This window comes from Eretmochelys imbricata, chromosome 1, assembly GCF_965152235.1.
Source record: "Eretmochelys imbricata isolate rEreImb1 chromosome 1, rEreImb1.hap1, whole genome shotgun sequence".
In the NCBI taxonomy this organism is placed as follows: Eukaryota; Metazoa; Chordata; order Testudines; family Cheloniidae; genus Eretmochelys; species Eretmochelys imbricata.
The window spans coordinates 354,461,228-354,485,628 of record NC_135572.1 but is presented as its reverse complement, the minus strand read 5'-3'; the positions used below and the strand labels follow the sequence as shown (position 1 = coordinate 354,485,628).

The window sequence follows — 24,401 nt, the reverse complement described above, 5'->3', positions numbered from 1 at the left end:
TTCCCAATTGTGGCCAGATCCACTCACTGCTCTGTCTCTTTAGTTCCCTCCTCTACAATTTCCCCTCAGAGGCCTTATTAACACTAGGAATATTGACAAGCATTTTTCTGCATGAATGCAGCTCTGCTAGTTGTGGCAGGGTTAGATGAGCATGGTAAAAACACCTGTCTCCATCAGTACAGCTGCACAGGTGCAGAAAAATTCCTATGGATTTTCCCAGTGTACATGCACCCAGTGTCCCCGTTTGCGAATAAAGCTACAGGACTTCAGACCAGGGATGAAAGTAACTGACCGGTATGCAGGGCGGCCGGGGTCCTGGGCAAGGGGGAGGGGGGCGCTCTGGGCCCCTGGAAGGGGCAGGGCCTCAGGCAGAAGGGGTGGGGCTGGAGCCAGACTACCCCAGCCAGCCCTTCACCGCTGCCCAGCCTGCGCTGCCCGGAACTCCGGCGGAGATTTAAAGGGCCCAGGGCTCCAGCCGCTGTCTCGGTAGCAGCAGTGGTGGCCAGGAGCCCCAGGCCCTTTAAATCACCGCTGGAGTCCCGGGGTAGCGGCGGCAGCCGGGAGCCCTGGGGCTCCAGTGGCAATTTAAAGAGCCAGGGGGTAGGCCCGGGCCCTTTTAAATCACCGGGCTCCGGGGCAACTGCCCCCTTTCCTCCCCCCACCCCCCTTCAGCGGCCCTGCTGGTACAGTTGGCTGTGTACCGGTGGCCACTTTCTTACGAGTACGCTGGACTGGACCGGACGGGCTTACTTTCACCTCTGCTTCAGACACATGAGAAGACATTCTGCTCGGCCTCCATGCATCTCTATTCCTATCTGTGGGGTCATGGGCTTCTCCTTAAGGGACCCCTAAAAAGGCACTGCATATTAGATATGCATCTAGCAGTCCTGCAGAATCCACCACGGCCCTGGTGCATCTCACTGCTTTAGCATCAAACCTTGAAGGCTTTGGCTGGATTAAATCAGGGGTTGGGAATGAGTTGTGAGGTTTTCCTTTTCCAGCTGAACCAGTTGACCCACCCTAAGTCCTCTTTCCTTTCCCATTCCTCCTTCTCTCTTTGGGCCTAATACAAGGCCCACTGGAATTTATGGGCATTGGATCAGGCCCTTAGTCTGCCAAGAAGGAAAGTAAAATTGTTAAAAAGTGGCCATCACTTCAGTGACGCAGCACACTGAGATTATGTGGAATCCTTTGGAACTGATAAGATATCAGTGGAACTGTTATGAAATAGTCCTTGGAACTATTTTTCAAGTCCATATCCTTACATATGTGCATCTTGGGTTTGGTCGAATATTACTTACACACCTTAAAGAATGCCTCCCTGTGCCCAGGATTCTGAGCTGCCTGCTGTATGAACTGTGAGTTTACATCCGGGGAGAAACACAACTGCAAGTCTTTCCCTTTGGGAGACCTGCTCTACATTCATGACCCACTGAGATAGCTGAGCTTCTCTGGGATGACGACATGTGGAGTGCTTAGCATGGTCAAGACCCAGATTTTCCAAAGTGGCCTCTAATTTTGGATGCCTAGATTTTTGGGTATTTTATTATAGACACCTGGGGCCAGAACTGACATGTGGGGAGAGGTATATGGGGTCACATGCCCCTCCCCCCATCAGATTTGCGGCTTGGCTTGTACTGAGCATGCTCACACAAAATGAGCATGCTCAGTAACACTTTGCCCCTTCTCCCCCCACTGTCAGTAGGCATTGGTCATCTCTACCTGAGGCTCCAAGTTTCAGAGGTGCTGAGCATCCACAACTCTACTTGAAGTCAAGGGGAGCTCTGAAAATGCTTTTCATAACCTACAAATAGTTGCCGGTTAAAAAGGAAGAAAACAAGAGCACTGTAAAAACAATGGGAGTCCCAGCCTCCTTTTGGGAATTCAAGTATCAGTTACTCATAGACATAAAAAAACAAATTCAGATGCATTTGTATTTCCTGAAGTTAGCAGCTGGGTTGCCTTGATGTGAGTGATGCTAAATGTCCAAACAGCACACTGATGTTGAGTAATGTGTGTTTAAGATTAAAATAAGAACAGGTTAGATAGATTTAGGCCTCTCCTCGTTCAGGAAGGTTAATTTGTGCAAATTTCCATGCCCCTTAGTGATTTCCAGATAACTGATGTGCTCATCCTGCGGAAGGGCAGCTTTGAATTCTAACATAGGAGTTGAGCCAGGAGAGGCTGTGGACGTTATGAATCTAGGCAGACTTCATGTCTCCAGAAGCCATGCTCCCTTTCCAGCCCATGGGGGCTTACAGTTTAGAATTAATCTGGCCCAATGACATGCTTTTAGAAAATGAATCCAGAAACCTGCGTTCTGCCACAGGCTTAAGTTACATGACCTACCTCTGCCTCATTTTCCCAGTCTGTAATACGGGAACAAAAACGTTTACCTACTTCATAGCGTTGATTTGTGAAGCTTAATTTATCAATCTTTGTTAAGGACTTTAAGATCATTGGGTGGAAGGGGCCATAGAAAAACAAAGTATGATTATGCACAGTATATTGTCTTTGCTCCATGGAGAGCACTTTGCAAATTAATTTCCAAGCTGCACAGACTGGAATTGGGAGAGTTGGGGCTTGGGGAGGAGGTAGAGGAGTATCTAGAAATAACACAGTCAGGAAGAAATAACCAGCTGGCTGAGGATTTCAGCAGGAAGAAGTAATGCCAAAGACAGCATTCCACATCTCCCACTGCTACTCAAAGCAGTCAGTTCCCAATGAGAAACACAGACTAAAATCTGTAAGAATGAATCATCATGGTGCACTGGCTTCAGCCCATGCTGAGACCAGTTCCCAGAAAAACATCACCAGAATTAGCAGTTCCAGCAGTGATACCAAGGACTGAATGGTCAATGGGTCTTTCTCAACCCCAGCAGATCCCTCAGCTGCCACTGCCTATGCTACCCCTCTCCTGTGGATAAACAGAATAAATGAATGATGTGAAGTGAATAATAATGAATAGATTTAAACATGAATAAACAGCACCAGCTATTTAAATGAATTATCCGAGGGCAGGAATAAACTTCTGGTGCATACCAAGTGGAATGAGCTGTCCGACACCGCTGGTGCGGGGGAGAGATAGCTCAGTGATTTGAGCATTGGCCTGCTAACCCCAGGGTTGTGAGTTCAATCCTTGAGGGGGCCATTTAGGGATCTGGGGCAAAAATTGGGGATTGGCCCTGCTTTGAGCAGGGGGTTGGACTAGATGACCTCCTGAGGTCCCTTCCAACCCTGATATTCTATGGTGTCAGGACTTCCCATACAGTTGTTCTAGCTCCTGAGGGAGTCTTCTGGAGCCAGTTAGCATATCTGGAGCCTTTGCTGCTTGAAAATGTTTTTCCAAGATCTGGATTTACATTAGAACATAAGGCGGCCATACTGGGTCAGACCAATGGTCCATCTAGTCCAGTATTCTGTCTTCCAACAGTGGCCAGTGCCAGGTGCTTCAGAGGGAATGAACAGGGATTTGGACTAGATGACCTCCTGAGGTCCCTTCTGTGACGGGTCTGATGTGCCAAGACTACTTCTGCCCCTGCTTTCCCTGCCAGCTTGAGACTCCAGCACCCTGTCTTGTTGAGCCAGACATGCCCGTCTGCTCCAACACAGACGCACGGTCTGAACCATGTGCCCCAAAGCTGCAGACTTAACTGAAAGCAACTTAAGAAGTGTTCCTGTCTTTAACACTCAGATGCCCAACTCCCAATGGGGTTCAAACTTATACATGTTAAAGCTTATACAGGGTAAACTCATAAATTGTTTGCCCTCTATAACACTGATAGAGAGAGATGCACAACTGTTTGCGCCTCCCCTCCCCAGGTATTAATACATACTCTGGGTTAATTAATAAGTAAAAAGTGATTTTATTAAATACAGAAAGTAGGATTTAAATGGTTCCAAGTAGTAACGGACAGAACAAATTGAATTACCAAGCAAAATAAAATAGAACATGCAAATCTATGTCTAAGAAAACTGAATACAGATAAAAATCTCACTCTTAGAGGAATTCCAGTAAGCTTCCTTTTACAGACTAGTCTCCTTCTAATCTGGGTCCAGCAATCACTCACACCCCCTGTAGTTACTGTCCTTTGTTCCAGTTTCTTTCAGGTATCCTTGGGGGTGGAGAGGCTATCTCTTTAGCCAGCTGAAGACAAAATGGAGGGGTCTCCCCTGCTTAAATAGACTTTCTCTTGTGGGTGGAGACCCTCTCCTCTCTACTATGCAAAGTCCAGCTCCAAGATGGAATCACGTGGGCAAGTCACATGTTCATGCAAGACTCAGTTTTTACAGACAGAAGCCATTGTTTACATGCTACCTTGAACATCCTCAGGTAGACTTCTTATGTGGATTGGAACCTTCCAAGATCCATTGTGCATTAAGTGCTTCTTGATTGGGTACTTAACTTGCAAATTCCTTTCTAAAGAGGCTGACCAAATGCCTTACTAAGGTTATTTAAAATTGAACAAGAATACAGCCAATATTCATAACTTCGAATACAATGATGACACATGCATACAAATAGGATGAATATATTCAGTAGATCATAACCTTTACGTAGATATGTTATATAGCATATTTAGCATAAAACATATACCAGTTATGTCATATGTTTATATTCAGAAGCATATTTCCATAAAGCCTTATGGGGGGCACCATCACACCTTCCAACCCTGATATTCTAGGATTCTATGCACAGAACAGCTAATCATCAAGTGATCCATTCCCTGTCACCCATTTTCAGCTTCAGGCAAACAGAGGCTAGGGACACCATCCCTGCCCATCCTAGCTAATAGCCGTAGATGAATCTATTCTCTATGAATTTATCTAGTTCTTTTTTGAATGCTGTTATAGTCTTGGCCTTCACAACATCCTCTGGCAAGGAGTTCCACAGATTGACTGTGCATTGTGTGAAGAAATACTTCTTTTTGTTTGCTTTAAACCTGCTGCCAATTAATTTCGTTTGGTGACCCCTCATTTTTGTGTTATGAGAAGGAGTAAATAACACTTCCTTCTTTATTTTCTGCACACCAATCATGATTTTATTTGTTTTCTGTGTCTTCTACTGTGTCACACGCATGCTTTCAGCATAGTCGGTGCAGTGGCGTCTCCTCCTGTGGCAAACTGCCCCCTTTCTTTAAGCTGTGTGAGTATCACTAGAAATACAAGGCTCTCATAATCAACTTTAGCTACAGACATTTGTTTCAAATGGACATTTTAGGATATTAATTCTTTTACTGCCTCAAGATTTTCCACACCTAGCTGATGTGCAAGTTATTCCATGCTGTCTTCTGGGACTGGCACTGCTATTGTCACTAGCAAGTCCTATTTCCAAAACATGACCAGTTTCACCTTTGAGGTCACAAAGTGACTTCAATAGGAGAGCAATCACTGAAACAGGCTGTTCAGTGACATACGTTGAATGGGTTTGATGGACTCTAGTAGTGGACAAGGCCTCATATAATGAAAACCATCACCACAGTTGTCAGTAATTTGCATCTTTGTTGGCAATCTCAGCCGACAGACCGAGGATGAGTGGGTCATGGTGACCCTTCCAATTCCCATTGATGAGTCATGTCACTGCAGAGATCGGCTGTCCATGTTGGATTTTTGCCACAGTTTTCTTGTAATTTAAAAAGACGAATTCTGCTCTGGCTTCTCATTGTTTAGCTCGACCAAGAATTGATGCAGGCCAACACATTTCACTTATTTCTTTCTTCATGAATTCTTTGTGTTATCAAAAATATTTTTTTGCAATTTTCCCTGTGACTTAGGGGTGGTTGAACATCTGTTGGAAGATGGGTAGGGAGCAGTTTGGAAGTGGTCATGTGTGGAATCAGCACTTGATAATGAGTCATCTCCCTTCCGCCAGCATGCAATCATTTTGCAGTATATTTTCTGTTTCCCATAACACATCAGCAACTGGAATTTATTTGGAAAACTTAACAAAAACAATGTGGAATGCCCAATTTGGCTCATGCTGCATAAACTTATTTTATCTCTGATTTATTCTGGAAACTACTGTGAGCACCACCCCATCGGTTACAATTCTTCCCTGCCTTCATTTCAAGTTCTGCAGTGGCAGGGGACAGTTGTGTAAACAGTGTTTTCTCTTATTTGAATTTGAGGGGCTCTGATAGACTCTGGTGGAGAGCTGGGGTAAGCTCTAGGTAGTCGCTTTCATAGTGTGTAATGAAGAGTTTGAAGAACAGCATGATAAGTGATCTGCTACACATTTTGTAGGCTTTCAGCAATCCCATGTCTTGGCAAGGGAATCAGTAATACTGACTTGGACTGGGAAATATTTGGTCAGGTAGTTCATGAAGCCCACTCCTAAAAGGAATATAATCAGGAGCAGTAGACAGGGCTGGTATTATTAAAGTTGCCCAACATTTCCCCTATTTTCAGTTACCTATAATTTTGCCAGCTTTTAACCAGTTGAACTGAATGGAAAATTTCAGCCAAAGTGGCTCAACTATTTCCAAGCACAAGGCTAGAGAGAAAAGTATCCATGGTAAAAAAAACAAACAAACTCTGATGACCTTTTCTTTGAAAAATTCTAGTGCCCCCATGCTTTGGAGCAAGGACTTGAAATGTGGCAGAGAGTGGCCTTTGTGTCAGAGATATGCTTTTTGCCATCACCATGAAAATCTGCCCAAATTTATGAGCTTGGGAGGGCGGGGGTGGGAATTAAAGATCAAGATTTCAACTGCTAAGATCTCCAAAGAGTCCTTACAGCTCCTAGTGGGGTCCAGACTACACATATACCATATCCATAGATCGACTGAGCATACTGCATTCCCCTCACAAACTGAATTCCCCACCCTGACCAGACTCTCTGTGCCACCTTCAGAGTGACCAAGCATGGTCCAGCCCAAGGCTACAGGGTCAAAGCCAGTTTTTCCCTATAAAGGCTGCCTCCAGCTACTCCAGCCCAGGTACCAGAACTGGGAGCAGGGAGCTTGTCTCCTGTGCTCTCAGTGACCCTGGTGCTGTCACAAAGGGAATGTGGAGGAGGAAGCCATCCGATTTAAGTGCAGAGGGGACAAGTGCCAGACTGGTGGGAGGGAAAGCAGCAATTCAATTAAAATACACAAAAATAGCATTTTAAAACTTAAAATAAAACGGCCTTAAATGTTCTGGTTAATAGGGGCTGGGGGGAAAGGAGGAAAAGATCAAAATCTGTAGGAAGTGATTTTACCTCATTGTTTCTAGTTACCATATACTTCAAGATTTTAGAACTAATAAATCTCATCCTGTCCCCAATTTGTTTTTATTCATAGATTGAAAGAGGGAAACAAACTTTTCAATTTTTCAACTTGAAATGAACTAGCGATGTGCTAGACCAACTTTGATGGCAGGGAAGTGCTAAAAATCTGATTTAAATAAAAACAAATTAATTGTTAAAAAAATTAAGCCAAGCACTTATAAAAATTGATTTTAACACTTCAGCTTTTGACAGTACAGTACAGTCTTCTGCAAGTGTAGAAAGAATATTTTCTAGGTTTGGTCCAGAGTAGCTTGGTATTGTAACATTTCAGTAACATCTCTAATACTGTTTTATGACAGTAGGATAATCTTGCTTTTGGATTCTTACTTTTTAAAGTTTTAGATTTTTTAAATCAGAGTCTCATTAAAATCGTGTCTCAAAAAAATTTTGCCTCCCTTTTTCTATCAACAGTATAGCCATGTACAAATAGAAGCTTTATCCCCTGTTGTATTCATCCTGTTTCACACAGTGCTTTACAGCTCAGCATCTGAGTATGAAGTCACAACGTACACCATTGCTAGAGCACAATTTGATTCAGAGTTTGTGAAGTCTGTGGCAGAGTCAGGAACAGAACCTAGGAATCCCAATTCCAAAACGTGTGATCTAGTTTCTATCCTTTGTAGTACAGTGCTGCCCTTTTTGTATAATAAGAGGAAGTGATGTTAATGCTGGTGGAAGATATCAGATTGATAATCCTGCCGAGCAAAGTCCAGGATAATAGGTACAGCATACACAGCAGCAGTACAAGCTTGCTACACGCTACCCTTATCACCGTTCTCCAGTGACCACAGTCAGAAATGAGGTTAGTTCAGACACGATGGCACGCTCAGTCCTTGCCCTCTCTGCAAGGTGGATTAAAAAAAGGACCAAAGCAATAAGATTGTTATATTTGAGTACTTTAAAAAACTAGTTATTTTAAATGTGAAATTATGACAACCTATATTAAGGTCTAAACATTTACAATAATCTATTAAAATTATTTAAATTAAAAATATTTAAGTGCTGCATTTTTTCTGCTGAAGTTTTAAAGAAAGTCAAGCTAGTGAACTGGTGGAAGTCATTAGCCAAGCACCTGAAACCAGAGTTTGTTGGAGTCCTAGATCAGCAATTATTTGTATTACTGTAGCACGCTGGAGCCCCAGTCACGGACCAGGATCCTATTGTGCTAGGCGTTTCACAAACACAGAACAAAAACAACAGTCCCTGCCCTAAGGAAATTACAATCTAATTATAAGCCTCTTCTGCAAATACAGAAAAACAGTTTCTTCATTTCAGTATAAATTAGTTCAGTTCAATGACTAGTTCATTCAAGGTTGAGGAACTGATTGGGAGATGGAAAAGCAGGAAGCTTGTTTTCCTCTTTCAATCAGCGTGGCTGGAAGAGGCTCTGGCCCTGCCCCTTCTTCTCTGGTTCTGGCCCTGCCCCAGCCAGCTACTGGGGGGACACTTGCCCCTGTGCCCCTCCCCGCCCACAATGAGTCCTGCATGCCTGGCCGCTGTGAAAGCCTCAGGGGCAGACCGCACCGCAAACTGGCTGATGCTTTCTCTGCTTGGAGGCCACTCCTGTGCGGGCGTCCGAGGGGCTGGCCGCAGTATTGGAATTGCAGGCACCTGACAAGGCGCTGCGTTGTTCCTTCCAAAGGTCAGGCAATCTTTCTGCCGGTGTTCTACCCTAAACCGCCTGCGAACAGAGGGGAGCAGTGCTTCCACTCATTGGATGTTCGGCCGGCCCTGACTTTCCACGTACAAAGGACCAAACAACTCCACAGATCCACTAGGCTGCTCATAGCAATAGCGGAAAGAATGGAAGGTCTCCCCACTTCTGCACAGAGAATCTCCTTGTGGATCACTTTGTGTTTCCTAGCGCAAGTACCGAGTCAGGAGATCTGCAGGGCAGCAACCTGGTTGTCCGTTCACGCGTTCACAACACACTATGCCACTACACAGCAGGCTAGAGATGACGGCAGCTTCGGCCGTGCAGTCTTGCCTGTCCCTGATCTCCGAACCCACCTCCTGTGCAACTGCTTGGGAATCACCTACGCTGCAATGGACACGTGCAAGCCCTTGAAGAAGAAAAAATCGTCACTAACCTTTCTGTGACTGTTGTTCTTCGAGATGTGTTGCACACGTCCATTCCAAAACCCACCCTCCATCCCCTCTTTCGGAGCCGGTCAGCAAGAAGAAAGTGAAGGGGAGTGCGGTCAGCAGGGCCCTTTATACTGGCGTTATAGGTGCGTGACACCAGAGGCCACTGGAGCTGACCCAATGGATACAACAAAGGGGAAACAGTGTTGGGAGCTGTGTTAAGGGCCTGCACACGCCTACATTGGAATGGACAGGTCCAACCCATCTCGAAGGACAACAGTTACAGAATGGTTAATAACCATTTTTTTCCCCATAAGGACACACTCTTCCTACACAACAGGTGTAATTTTAAGGCTACAGAATTGTACCCCATTATTCTCACCAATAAGCTCATTAAAAAAATACTGTTGTTTGATAAATATATTTGAGGATAGCAGTCGTCTTTAAAAGAAAGTTCTTGGATACTGGAATCAAGTTGACAAGAATTAAAACAAAAGGAAAAAAAATATTTCAGATGAACACAATTTAAAAGGTAACACTTTTTAAAACCGTCTCAGTAATCCATAGTCAGAGTTAAGCTGGTGGTTGTTGCCATGAGCTAGGTATTTCTTTGAGAGGAACAGAGCTAGGTCTTCAGCCTTGGGTCAGTGCCCAGAAGCACAAAGGGAACATAAAGCTGTCTCATCAGAAGCAGTTGGGGATTACCCATAGGAAGGGGAATTCTCCCGTAGAGTGTAAAAACCAGCCATTCACTTCAATCACTGCGCAGCGAAAATGCTGAGATGACCATGTGATGGAGCAGGACTAGAACATTTTGCTCTGGCAAACATGGCCTTTACCCCACGGATGCTCAAACTTTTACTGACCGCCACTTCATCCCCCAGCCAGCCTCCCTCAATCAGGGGTGACAGAGCGGTGTTTTAACTTCCCCTCCACCAGCTGCAGGATCTTGACCCACCTGAGGATCAAGTTTGTGTGAATATTGTTATGCAGGCACACTGAAGTTTTATGGTGCCCTTAATTATTTGTTCCCTGGCTGTTAAGTGCCAGGATTTTGTAAACAATGGGACACGTAATTGCAGCTCTGTCACTCAGGAATGTGAACTTGGAAATGACATCGTTTTGTTTGGGAATTTTTAAAAATTTCCATAACATCTTGTGAAATCAGAAGAGGAAAGGGGAAGTCCAGCATGTCGCAACCCTCATGGGGGCTGCATTTCATTCCTTGGAAATGCTGAGGAAGTGGTTTATTTCTGTAGTTTATAAAAGTGTGTTTTTTGTGTCCTCTATTGTCACACACATAAAATCAATGACTATCTGCTCCTGGGCATAAGTGCATCTGTTGAATACATGATAAAAGCTCTCTGACTGGCAAAGCATGCCTCCTGTCCCCACTAAACCTGCTCAGTCTGAAGTTAGCGTAGGGACAGGGGTGTCATGTTCAAATGGGCTGATGACCCCCAGTTCTATGCTGGTCCAGTGTCATGGTTTACTCAGCGTACAGATGAGCCAGTGGGCTGGATGAGGATCAGTTCAACACAGATGTTGAGAGAGACAAGTTTTGTGCTTACACAGAGCTCTTCTTCAGGTCTGTGGGAGTGAGCTCTGGGTAAGCATGAAAGCTTGTCTCTCTCACCAACAGTAGCCAGTCCAACAAAAGAGATTACCTCAGTCACCTTGTCTCTCTATTTCCAATAGTGGTTTACAGTCTGGATGTATTATTAGATTCTGAGCTGACCTAGAGGTCTAGCTAGCAATTGTGTCCTAAATAGTTATCTCCCCATCTGTGCATGGCTAGAAGAGCATGTTTTTCTCTTTTCAGATGTGGAAGTTGCTACAATTATCCAAGTCATTGTCTCCTTTTGATTGGATCAGTGTGGTGCACTCTACACGGGGCCATGCACTGGGACCATCTAGAGACAGAAGCTAGTGCAGATCACGGCAGCGGGAAAATGCCCACATCTGATTCTAAGGAATTGTGCCTGGAATGGCTTCTGCTGGCTCCCAGGGGAGTGCGACTCAGACAACCCCAGGCAATGAATGGGTTGCTGCAATGTGTGGCCTGTGGGTGAAGGGTGAAAACACAGGAGCCTGGAGGAACCCCCACTATTACAGTGTTGCCGAGTCTTGTGGTTTTTATTGCAACTCAAGAGACTTAGGGGTATTTTTTTCCAGTCTCCTGAAACTCTGATGAAAGGCACCACCTCATGAATTTTCCCTTATTCAAAATGGCCACCATCTCCCATTACTGGGAAACGTGGGGGGCAGAAGGGAGGCTGAGGGGGGTGGGGAAGAATACTGAGGGGGTGGGAGATTTAGGGATCAGATGGTAGCTCCCCCAGCCTTGGGGTGGTGGGATGGGGAAGGGGAGTCCCCTTCCCAGCAGCCAGGGGAAGGCTGTATTGTAGTGTTGCCAACTTTTGTGAACTGATTATGAGTCATGGGATTTTGGAGCCTTCAGGAGGAGCTCTTGCAATGACGTGAGAAGTTCCTCTGAGCCCATGATTGTCAAGGCAGGGCAGAGCTCTCTGTGAGAGCTTTGGGGCTGAGGACATAGACCTGCCCTGAGACTGAGCTCTGCCTTTGGGTATGGCCCCAGAGCAGAGAGAGGGTTCCGGGGCAGTGGATGGGAGGAAACCCAGCAGAAACGCTTCTCTGCCTCCTACTGCCTTGGGATTTCTCCTGTACCTGGGATCTGGCTAGAAGTGGGGGGAGTTGGGCAGGTGGTACTGCTGGACCAGGGAAGGGGAGCAGCCTCAGAGGCAGGGGAAGTCAGAGGTGGGGGAGTCAAGACAGTGAGAGAGGAACTGCCCCTCGTTTCTTGTCTTAGGGATGAGGGCAGGGTAAGCAGAGTCTTCCTCTGGGCAGCCAGGGGGAGACATGCATTTTTTAGGTGTGGTAGAGGTTGACTTTTCAACCTGAAATTATGACACACAAGTAGTCAGAGGAGAAGAGGGGCGTTCACAGTCCAAAGACAGACTGAAAAACACATCGCTCGGTGAGATTTTTAAAATCTCATGGTTTCTGGGGTGAAGCTCGTGACTTTGGGGGAATCTGACTCTTGATTTTCGATCTCTTGAGGCCGGCAACGGGTGAACACAGGACCGAGCAAAACAGAGCAGGGGGAGCAGAAGAGGGAATTGACAAAAGCCAAGCAAGGAGATGAGAGTAGGAAATAGGAAGCAGGAGAGGGGCAAAGAGGAAAAGGCTCCTGGGCTTGGGACAGCTCTCCGGTTTCCATGAGCCACGTGCCCCCTCAATGCTCCTCCTCTTTCCGTGTCAGGCTCCTCACTGCACTGCCTGCTGTCGTGCCCCAGCACCTGCTCAAGTTTGACTGCCAGGCCTCGGTTCTCTGCCATATACTTGGCACACTTCTGGCACGGCTGTAGGCCGAATGATATGATCATAGCTGAGCTCCTCAGACTCGAAGCTGAGAGAAACTGAGAATTAAAACCTCCCTCTTACGCAGGGAACCTGAACGAGCCGAGCAGGGCGATCCCCTGACGCACAGGGAAAGTCTTCCTGGCACATCAATTATCCCTGCAATAGGACATACATACACCTGCCAAGAATTTATGTGGCCTGGCACTGTAGCTCCAGCTATAAACCCTATAGGGCCAATTTTTTCTGCCTAACATCTCTAACATATGCTCTTTCCTAGCCATCCGCACAGTTCAAACTCTCATTCAGTTGTCATCTCATGTCTTGATTACTGCAACATCCTTCCCTCTGGCCTTGATAAATGAAATCTTGCCTCACCCTTATCTATTCAGAATGCTGCTGCAAAGAACATTTTCCTAACCTGTCGCTTTGACCATGTCACCCCTCACTTTGTGCCCTCCACTGGCTTCCCCTTGTCTATTCCATCAAACTGGTTACTGGTCTTCACTTTCCAGGCCCCTCATGGCATATCCCCACCCTACCTGTTATCTTTCATTCACTATGGAGATGTTGACTCCTGCCTCTGATAGGCCCATAATGCCAGCCTCCATTGCCCACTTGTTACATTGTCAAATCAACACCTTCATGCTTTTTCCCATACTGCCCCTCATGCCTAGGAGGAGCTCCCCATAAACATAGAGATCGTAGAAACATAGGACTGGAAGGGACCTTGATAGGGAATCTAGTCCAGTTCCCAGCACTGAGGCAGGTCTAAGTATTTTCTAGACCAGGGGTCGGCAACCTTTCAGAAGTGGTGTGCCGAGTCTTCATTTATTCACTCTAATTTAAGGTTTCACGTGCCAGTAATACATTTTAACGTTTTTAGAAGGTTTCTTTCTATAAGTCTATAATATATAACTAAACTAATATTGTATGTAAAGTGAATCCTAGAATATCAACGTTGGAAGGGACCTCAGGAGGTCATCTAGTCCAACCCCCTGCTCAAAGCAGGACGAATCCCCAACTAAAATCATCCCATTTTAAATAAGGTTTTTAAAATGTTTAAGAAGCTTCATTTAAAATTAAATAAAAATGCAGATCTTATCAGTTTAGTGTGATCCTTGCCTTTGCTTTTCCTTGCTGAGATTTCCAATGTCTGCCACATATCTGGATACTTTAAGCTGCACACAGGCTTCTGAGTGATCAGTTGTTAATCGCCTCCGAGAGGGACAGAGGACAGATTTCATGTGTGAAAATACCTGTTCACACAGGTATGTGGATCCAAATGCTGAAAGCATTTGTCTTCAAATAGTTAAATTTCACTGGCAGGGACGTCCAGCAGGTCAGAATAGAGGCCCCATGATGTCTCTCGGTAGCTTCAAGTGCACTCCGCAGATCTCCAAACTTTGAGGCCCACATTTCTGAGCTTTATAATGGATGAGCTGCATTTCAAAATCTTCAACACCCATCCACTGAAATACAGATAAATCCAAGTCGCTTTCACCGAACTTTTCCGAGAAAAGCATTGGGCCAAATTGCTGGAAATCTTGAAATCTGTCAGAAAATTCAGATTCCAGTTCTTGCATGTACATTCTAATCTCAGCGTCAAACAGCGCGCTGTTCCACGTGGCGTGACAGTGATGTAAGCAGCAAATCAGGACTTAAAAAATATCCCAGCACAGTGGCACTGGAACGATTTTTAAGGTGGGGGTGCTGAGCTGCGCCCCCTTTTGCCCCTGTCTGCACCCCTCACTGCCCCAGGTTGAGGCCAGTGGGCCACAGCTGGGGGCAGCTGCAGAGCCCCAGGCCAGCAGCAGAGCCCCCCTGGACCAGAGGCCAGGACCTAGGGCCAGCAGCGGGCTGAGCGGGGCCGGCGGACAGAACCCCGGCTGGCAGGGGGTCGGCAGCCGGTACCCCAGGCTAGCAGCAGAGCCCCCCCAAGCCAGTGGCCAGGACCCAGGGCCAGCAGCGGGCTGAGTGGGGCCAGCAGATGGAACCCCAGCTGGCAGGGGGCCAGCGGCCAGTACCCCAGGCCAGCAGCAGAGCCCCCTGGACCAGTGGCCAGGACCCCGCCAGTGCAAGTGCCATTGAAAATCAGCTCACATGCTGCCTTTGGCATGCATGCCATAGGTTACCTACCCCTCTTCTAGACTATCCCTGACAGGTGGTTGTCTAACCTGCTCTTGAAAACCTCCATTGACAACCTCTCTAGGTAATTTGTCCCAGTACTTAATTACCCTGACAGTTGAGTAGTTTTTTGTAATGTATAACCTAAACCTCTCTTGCTGCGATTTAAGCCCATTATTTCTTGTTCTGTCCTCAGTGGATGAGAACAATTTATCTCCCTCCTCTTTATAACATATGTGAAACCAGGGTGTCTCTACAGTGCGCTTACTTGCCATGCACTGATGTCCTGTAGACGAGTGGTTTTCAACCTGTGGTTCGCAGACTCCTGGAGGTCTGCAGACTATGTCTAAGGGGATCCACGAAAGGTTGTCCTCACCATAGAACAGTGGTTTTCAACCTGTGGCCCGCGGATCCCTGGGGATCCACAGATCATGTCTAAGATTTCCAAAGGGGACCTCACCTCCATTTGAAATTTTTTTAGGGGTCCGCAGATGAAAAAAGGTTGCAAATCACTGCTGTAGACAAACTCTTACACAAGTGCTTTGTGTAAGTGGTGTCAGCTACCTATAAGGAGGACCCTGGATATTAAGATTTCACACAGCATGCTTAACACTATGATACAACAATTAGAATATAGTTCCATATTTACTTTAATGAAGAGTTGACCATGTTCTTTGTTCATGATTGACAAACTGCATGCAATAATATCTTGCCTGCCAATGGAAATACGAATAAAACCTTCACAATGGTTTGAAGAAAGCTAATAAGCATTCTCTCCACATGTCCCTCTCAGTCTTCCCTTCTCCAGAATAGGCAAACCCAGTTGTTTTCAATTTTTCCTCATATGTCATGTTTTCATATCACACCTTTAATAATTTTTGTTGCTCCCCTCTGGATTTTCTTCAGTTTGTCCACATCTTTCCCAAAGTGTGGTTCCCTAAACTGGCAGAGTACTGCAGCTGAGGCCTTATCCGTGCTGAGGAGAGCAGAAGAATTACTTCATGTGTCTTGCTTACAGCACTCCTGCTATACATCCCAGAATGACATTCGCTTTTTTTGGTAACAGAATTACATTGTTGACTCATATTTAGTTTGTGATCGACTATGACCCCCAGATCTTTTTCCGCAGTCTTCCTTCCTAGGCAGTCATTTCCCATTCTGTATGTGTGCAACTGAGTGTTCCTTCCTAACTGGAGTTCTTTGCATTTGTCCTTATTGAATTTCATCGTGTTATTTGAGGCGATTCCTCCAGTTTGTCAAGATCATTTTGAATTCTAATCTTGTGCTCCAAAGTGCTTGCAACGCTTCCCAGCTTGGCATCGTCCACAAACTTTATAAGTGTACTCTCTGTGCCATCATCTAAATCACTGATGAAGATATTGAATAGAACTGGATTCAGGACACATCCCTGTGGGCATCTTCTTGATATGCCCTCTCAGCTTGACTGAACCGCTGATAACTACTCTCTCAGTGTGGTTTTCCACAAGAGTAACCCATTATCCTCCTTCAAAGCCCTCCTTAAAACTTTCCTTTGTTGTGACGCCTTAAAATTAAGCTGCTGGTATAGAGACCACTGCTGATCATGCTGATCATGCTTGACAAAGCCCGGGCTGGGATGATTTAGTCGGGGCTTGGTCCTGCTTTGAGCAGGGGGTTGGACTAGATGACCTCCTGAGGACCCTTCCAACCCTGATATTCTGATTCTATGATCTCCCTATAGCAGTAGGTGATTTTGGCTATGTCTTCTCCTTTTGGTCACAAAGCAAAAATACTGAACTGATTTGAAACAGATGCATCTCTTTATTTGTGTAAACATATCATATAACAAGCAAAATTCCAGGGGAAGAAAGATGGTCTTCTAGGGAAGGCATCAAACTAGGAGTCAGTACTTTCCCCAGCTCTGCCATGGACTCCATGGGGATGAAACTTAAGTGGTGCATGGCTCTTGTGCTGGTCCTCTTCAGAGGGGTGAATTTCACCCTGTGTGACTTAGGGCAACTCAGTCTTTCTGTGTCAATTTCCCTGTCTGTAAATAGGGTAAAAAATACTACCACCCAGTGACATTGAGTCTTCATTCATGTTTGTAAATCACTCGGAGCTCTGCCGTTCTAGATGAGCAAAGTATCACTGTTCATATTAGCGGTGGAAGAGGTTCTACGACCCAGAAATCATCCCCTAATGAGCACACACACAGTAGGGATACAAAGCTTCTTCACCAACCAGATCATTATGCCACTGCATAAAATATGTACAGTCTGAAAAGATATTGTAAAAGGCCCTGATGGTGCATTTGGATCCGTGCAGAAGGGCCTCTGTACCCACACAGAGCTCCAGTTACTTCAATCAGATCCACCCCTGTGGACGTGTGTAAAGAAGCCAGGGCCTAAAATACTACCCACTTTTGTTAAAAGTACCCGCTTTTGTTTTTACTTTCAATACTGGGTTCAGTTGTTTTCATTCCTTTGGACTATAAGGCATCCTTGCTGAACGTCCAAGATAGCAAAAACAGGGATTTAAGCCTTTTAAATATTGTTTATTAATTATATTAAATACAAACAGATTAAAAGCATGGGCTTTCAACAAAGACTGTTTTGAGCAGCACAGATATATTAAAATATTTTCATTCTAAAATGTAATTATTTAGGTTTTTAGATTTAAGCATTTTATAAGCAAACCTATATAATAATTATAATATCACCTAACTCTTATATAGCACTTTGGGATGTGCGTTCATTAGCAGTACATACACACACAAAGCTGGGGTATATTGGCTCTCTGCACGGCTACATCTATCTTTAGTGTTTTATTGCTCACATTAAGGGCCTGGTTCTGATTGCACACAGTTATTACAACAATGTAACTCCATTGCCCTCTATAGAGTTACTCTTGATTTACACCAGATCAGAATCCGGCCCAGAACCTGCCGATTGAAACAGTGGTGACAGTCAAGGCAGTGAAACAAGTCTGCTCCAGTCTGAGACCAATTCAAAGTTCCTCTGCTATAGTTAGTAGAATTAAGCAAGAGGATGGAAAGAATTTGAAAACTGGGCTATGATCAAAGGAAATCAGAACCATCACACCGGTGTAGCATTTTCACAGCTGTTAAAACCAAATGCTTCAGAGAAAGGTACAAGAACCCCACTCCTCTCTCACTCGCACCCACACCCACACATCCTCAAAACCTTCCACTAGGTCTAGGTCCCAGTATGCTTTGTGTCCAATTAGTGTCGTCTGTCTGTTTTGACCATAAGGAACTTAAAGCAGGGACCATGTCTTCTACTGGCTCTTGCAGAGCAGTGTTTCTCAATCTTTTCAGGTTGGCAATGCCTTACTCTGAGTCAGGTTTTGGACCACCTTATGTTTACTGTAAAAACAAGAGTAAAAAAAAATGTATCCATGCTAACCATTAGCCTGTGTAACTTATTTGTGAACGTGATTCAAAAGGTTGACCGAGAACACTTGACCTTGAAGGGTAAGAGTTTGCAGGGAATGAGGGAAGTCAGATTTTCTTTTGCTTTAGAGAAATAAAATTTGCAACACGTCATGACCTAAACTCCCCCCTCTCACCCCACAATTACCTATTCTGACCCTGACTGGGGGTTGTGACCCCTGGATTGAGAAACACTGTTGTAGGCATTTAACAAATAATAATACAACAAACGTTCTACTGGCGAACAGGCCCATTTCATAAATATTTGACGTAGGCCCCCACATCAGGAATGTATAGAAGTGCGTACTTGTGTCCATCCCTGTTTGGCAGAGTACTCAGCTTGAAGCAAAACACATGCTTAAGTGCAGTGAACAAAAGCATGGGTGAAACACATGCTTAATTAAGTCCTTTTCGGAATAGGGTTGTGCAGCTGAGTTGTTGACATAGTCATAGGCGCCAACCCCATCGGCAGCTCCCCACCCTGCCCCCCGCCCCAGCTCACCTCCGCCTCCCCCTGAGTGCCGCTTCTCCGCTTTTCCCCCTGGCTCCCAGCGCTTGCGCCGCGAAACAGCTGTTTTCCAGCGCCCACTGGTGCCGGGAAAAGTTGGCACCTGTGGACATAGTCCTAATTATCTTCAAAGCATTAGTTGCAATTAACTATTTCTCCCAGCAGCTCTGGGCAAGCGGGAAGTATCATTATTTCTATTGTACAGATGGAGAGATTTAGGCAGTGGTTTTAAGTGACATGGCCAAGGTGTCATGGCAACTGGCTGAGCTGGGAAGAGAACTCAGGAGCTCCATACTTGTGTTCTGACCACCAGAGCACGCTTCAGGCTCCTAGCAAGTTCTCAGGTCAGCCTCTAGCATTGTAAAGTTTGGGCATCTCTGCAACAGAGCAAACCTAAAGGCCAGCTCAGATATACTGCACCCAGTGGAAGGCAGTAAGGAGTACGTGCGCACACAGTGCTAGCCAGAGACATTTTTCGAGTTAACCAGCAATATTTAAAATATTGTGATGTGATCTTTAGCGTTATATATTTTTCCCTCTCAGCTTGTATTTTTTTCATTTCAGAAAGATGCAGCGTGCCAAAGGAGGTCAACAATGCAGATGTTCAGGTCGGCAATAATAATTTGTTGAATGCCAGCCTGCGGTACACGTGCAGAGACGGTTACAAAAGGAAAGCTGGGACATCCAGCCTCATTGTGTGTGTAATGGACAAAGTCACCAAAACGCTCCGTTGGACAGAGCCAAATCTACGTTGTATTAGTAAGTAACTGCTGTCAGTGTGGTATGATGCCGCTGTGCTTAATGCTATGACTAAATGTAAGGAATGCAATGTCAGAAGATTATCTACAGGAGGGTAGACAAAAGTGAATCTCAGCTAGAGGACAATGATCATTCTATAGTTGTGCTGCACTGGGATGATACTGGGTCCAATTGATGCCTGTGTGGATTTAGATGTGGCTATGCCCACTTACACCAAGGATGCGTATGGCCTATTGTGTTCAGCAAAATATGGACTAAGGGCCAAATTCTGCAACATTGACACTGAGTAGCACCCACTCATGCAAATAGTCCCGTTGAACTCAATGCTCAGGGGAGTAAGCACTCAACCTGAGCGGGATTTGCAGAACCTGGCCCTCTGTAAGTAGGTGAGAGGGATGCCTAAGCAGTATGAAGTGGTCTCAAATGTTTGTGCTTGGGACACGAGGAGAGATCCAGCGCAGGTTGAGGATTTGCCATGGAAATCAAAGCACTGGCCAGTCTGATATGGTGTCCTGACTCTGGCAGCGGCCGGCATCTGGATGTCAGAAAGGCAAAAAACCCCTCCAGTAATGCACCTAGCCAATTACGCAGTGCTGTGGGGAAGCCACTGCTGGTTTGTGAGGCACCTGAAAAATCGGACTCCATCTGAGAGGTTGTGGCATCCCTATTCTGCACCTCTCCACACAGTCGCTGCATGCCTGATTCCCCCAAGTTCCTTAACACTCACGTGGGGCCCCGTCTAAAGCCTACTGGAGATAACTGGAGTCTTTCCATTGACTTAATGGAGCCCCACACTACAAAGAAAGGTGTCTGTGTGATACATGCTGCTCTCAAGACTGACTGGCAGAACATTACCAGCTGCCTGCTAGCTATCTTTGATTTTTAGGTAGAGATACAGGGTGGATGAGTTCTACCTTGCTAGGGCAAAGATAATTCCAGTTGTTATGTAGAGGAGCGGTGTAATCTAGTGAATAAAGCAGGGAATGGAGTCAGGACTTCAGAGTTCTACGCTTACAATTGTCTTGGGCAAGTCCCTTGCTTCCTCTCTGTCTCACTTTCCCTGGTTGCAGCTAATAATTCCCTACCTGAGGCTTCATTTAGTACTATTTGTAAAAGTGCTTTGAGCTCTATGGGTAAGGGGCACTATGGAAGGGCAAGGTATTGTCACTCCTTACAAGCATACCATTGTGTCTTCTTTCACCAGGGGATCCTGCTCTACCTCCTTTAACTTCCAGCCCCAAACAGACATCAGCAGCACCTAGGACAGAGGCAACCAGTCCTGTCAGCAAAGGTAAGCTCCCTTTACTACAAAGAATCCAAGCTTTTATTTTATTTTATTTTATTTTTTGGGTGGTGGGGGGAGAGACTGAAATTCAGGTGTTGATTTTTAAGTTAGATACAGTGGACCAGATCCTGAGCTGCTGTAAATCAGTGTGGCTCCACTGAAATCAGCCACACCATGCTGATTTACGCCAGCTGAGAATCTGGTTCACTATTCCTCCTCCTCCCCTGTCCTTGATGGTTGTGGCCGCAGTGGTACTTAAACATACCTAAGCCGTTGTTGCCAAAGGCAGGTGTTTAAAGTTAGGCACCTAAATCCTTCATCAGAGTGGCCTGATTTTCCAAGGTCCTGAGCAACTTCATCTCCCATGGGCTGAATCGAAAACCAGGCCATTTTTCACAGTGCCTCAATATGGGTTTCAGTGGCTAATTTAAGCACCCGTGTTTGAAAAATCTGGTCGCAGTGCCTGACTCTGATGTCTATTATCTCCTCCTCCTCCGCCCTTCTCTGCTGTTTACTACACTCCTTTGTGGTGCCTCATTTTAAGTCAGATCGTCAGCTCTCAGGGCAGGGGCAGTCTTGCACTATGCGTTCATACAACACCTAGTACCATGGGGCTTGACCCTGCCAGGGAGCTCCGCTACTAACACCTCTGACAACAAGAATACAAAATAATCTATTAAAAAGTTAACTATATAGTTGAATGTATTATAAAATACTATTTTATTGTCATTACACCTCTTCACCTTGTAACCCAGAGACAAGAGTGCTCAAATCAGGTATCTGCCCAGGGAAGAATGAATCTGGGTAAGAAACATTCACGTGTTTAGTTTTTAAGGTCTCATTTCAGGACAGTCCTTAAGCATATGCTTAACATTAAGCATGTGAGCAATCCCATTAATTTCAAAGTTAGGCATCTGCTTATACGCCTGCCTGAATCGGGACGTAAAGAACTAAAATAAAAGCAACAGTTCGTTTGTCTTTCAAATGTGCCTAAGAATGTATTTAACCACTTGCTAGAATCAAAGACTTTTACACCAGCTAAACCACCAGTAACCAGAGTAACTGCAGAGATTACCACAGTCCCAGTCATGGCCTCCACACCATCCTATGAAAGGGAGACCACCTCACCACTAGCAGGCCCCGTCTCTCAGCTCAGGACTGACAAGCCTTCATGGGGAACACTTGCAACAGCAACAACCGAGATCAGGTCATCAAAGGGGCCTGCTGGCGTGACCACGGAAGACACAACACAACGGCGCAGCACAGCCAGCCAGGACACACACACCTCCCAGCTCTGGACTGATGAGCCATTGTTGGAAACAGTTACAACAGAAGGAGATTGGTCAACAGCAGTGCCAGCCAGTGTGACCACAGGAGACTCAACACAGCTTCTCACAGCAGTCACCCATAGCACTAAAGGTTTGTCACCAACCAATCGCTAGTATTCTAACTGCATGGGCCAAACTAACCTGCTAACAATGCTGCCTGCGAGGCACCCTGCTTAACCATTTCAGTATCACCTAGTACATCAGAATATTCACAGGGCCTACATGCACCTGCTGCCTTGTCCAAACACACACACACGGCACCAGTTTAACTCAGGTTTTGTCTACACACACAAGTTGCGCTGGTTTAACTTAAATCGGTTTAAAAAACAATTTAGTTAAACTGATACAAACCCCAGTGTGGACACTCTAATCTCAGTTTAAATGTTGTTTATATCAGCATAAGATGTAAATAAAAGTGTCCTATTCCAATAAAGTAAATTCAGTAAAAATACCAACTTACATTACACTGAAATCATATACTCTTCATTTGAAATAAGTGTCCACACACAGATCTGCACTGAAATAACTAAAGCTGTGAATTAAAACCAACTTCGTTATTTTGGTTGCAGTTTGCATATAAACAAACCCTTACAGGTGCAGTCTAAACTAAATTAAGCCCATTTTAAAATCATGTCCACACACAAAGTTGTACCAGTTTAACTAAATTGGTTGAAAAGCCCTACCTGTCATGCTAACCAGTATTGTCTCATTGTTCCCTATTGCCCTCGTCTTATACTTAAATTTTAAACTTGCTGGGTAGGGAACCGTCTTTTGGGTCTGTGTTTTTATAGCACAATGAGGTCTATCAGTGAGCTATAACTGGTGTTCCTTGGCTCTGCCACAATAGAAATAATAACTGTCAAACCAATGCAAGTTTACGTGGCTCTTATTTCGATTTCAGAATGTCTTATTTCAATTTGTTTAATCAGTTAAAAAGAAAATTGGATTATGCTAAAATGAAATAAGCCACTCAGTAGTCCACAATAAGAATATCATCACTGGGATTTGCACCGGGTTAACGAAACTGATGCAACTTCTCCATGCAGACAGCTCTGTTCCATTGTATACAGAGTCATGAATGTACGGCTGGGGCAGGGGGTGTGGTGTGCGGAAGGGGTTGTGGGGTGCAGGAGTTTGGGGACTCAGGGCAGGGGGTTGGGGTGCAGGAGGGAGTGCAGAGTGTGGGAAGGGGCTCAGGGCAGGGGGGTAGGGTCTAGGAGGGGGTGCAGAGTGCGGGGGGGGACTCAGGGAGAGGGTTGGGGTGCAGGAGGGGTGTGGCGGGGGCTCAGGCAGGAGGTTGGGGGCTCAGGGCAGGGGATTGGGTTGCAGAAGGGGTGCAGCAGGGGGCTCAAGGCAGGGGGTAAGGGGCTGAGAGCAGGGGGTTGGGGTGCAGGACCGGTTTGGGGTGTGGGCTCCGGCCCAATGCCGCTTACCTGGAGCAGCTCCAGGGTGGCAGTGGGGCTAAGGCAGGCTCCCTGCATGCCCTAGCCTCGCTTCTTCCCAGAAGTGGCCAGCATGTTCAGCAGTGGCTCCAGGGGGTGGGGTGGGGCAGGCGGCTCTGCTGCACGCTGCCCTCACCTGTGGGTACCACCCCCGAAGCTCTCATTGGCTGCGGTTCCCCGTTCCGGAGCCCTCTGCACCCCCCTCCCCAGGGGCCACAAGGACATGGTGCCGGCTGTTTCCAGGAGTGGCGCAGGGTCAGGGCAGGCAGGAAGCCTGCCTTAGCCCCACTGCGCCAGATCCAAAGCCCTGACAGGCCGGATCCAAAGCCCTGATGGGCCAGATCCAAAGCCCTGACAGGCCGGATCTGGCCTGCGGGCCGTAGTTTGCCCACCCCTGATATAGATGCCTACCTGGAGGCACCCAAGTGTGAACAGTATGGCCTAACTCCAGTGACCGGAAGGGGTAGATTTAATGGAAAAAGCCCAGTAGGTAAAGAATGGGGAGGGCCCAATGATTTGGCCCAGTCTAGGCCTTGGAGAATGGGAGAAAAGAACAGTTAATCTGTCCTTAAACGTGTGCACTATTTCTTGCTGCTTCATTCTTCCCTCCGTTTCTTTCCTCCATGTTCTCATTCCTCCCTTCTTGTCTCCTCTTCTAGCCATTTAACGTTTTCTTTTCTTCTTTTTCTCTCCTTTTATTTGTTTTTCCCCATCCTCCCATCTTTCCCCTCTCCTCTTTCCAAGGCACGACACGTCCCACTTGACTTTCTGTTCTCCCCACCCAGG

At 45.9% G+C, this 24,401-nt stretch overlaps 1 protein-coding gene across 1 annotated transcript in view; it reads left to right on the top strand.

Annotated features, from left to right (window-relative positions):
* Positions 1 to 24,401, top strand: part of LOC144276944 (uncharacterized) — a 55,897-nt gene that overhangs the window by 17,442 nt on the left and 14,054 nt on the right. Inside the window, exons 2-4 of the mRNA XM_077837407.1 lie at positions 19,366 to 19,560; positions 20,765 to 20,851; positions 21,863 to 22,264. Coding sequence (XP_077693533.1) covers positions 19,366 to 19,560; positions 20,765 to 20,851; positions 21,863 to 22,264 — 684 coding nt within the window. The remainder of the gene's footprint in view (positions 1 to 19,365; positions 19,561 to 20,764; positions 20,852 to 21,862; positions 22,265 to 24,401) is intronic.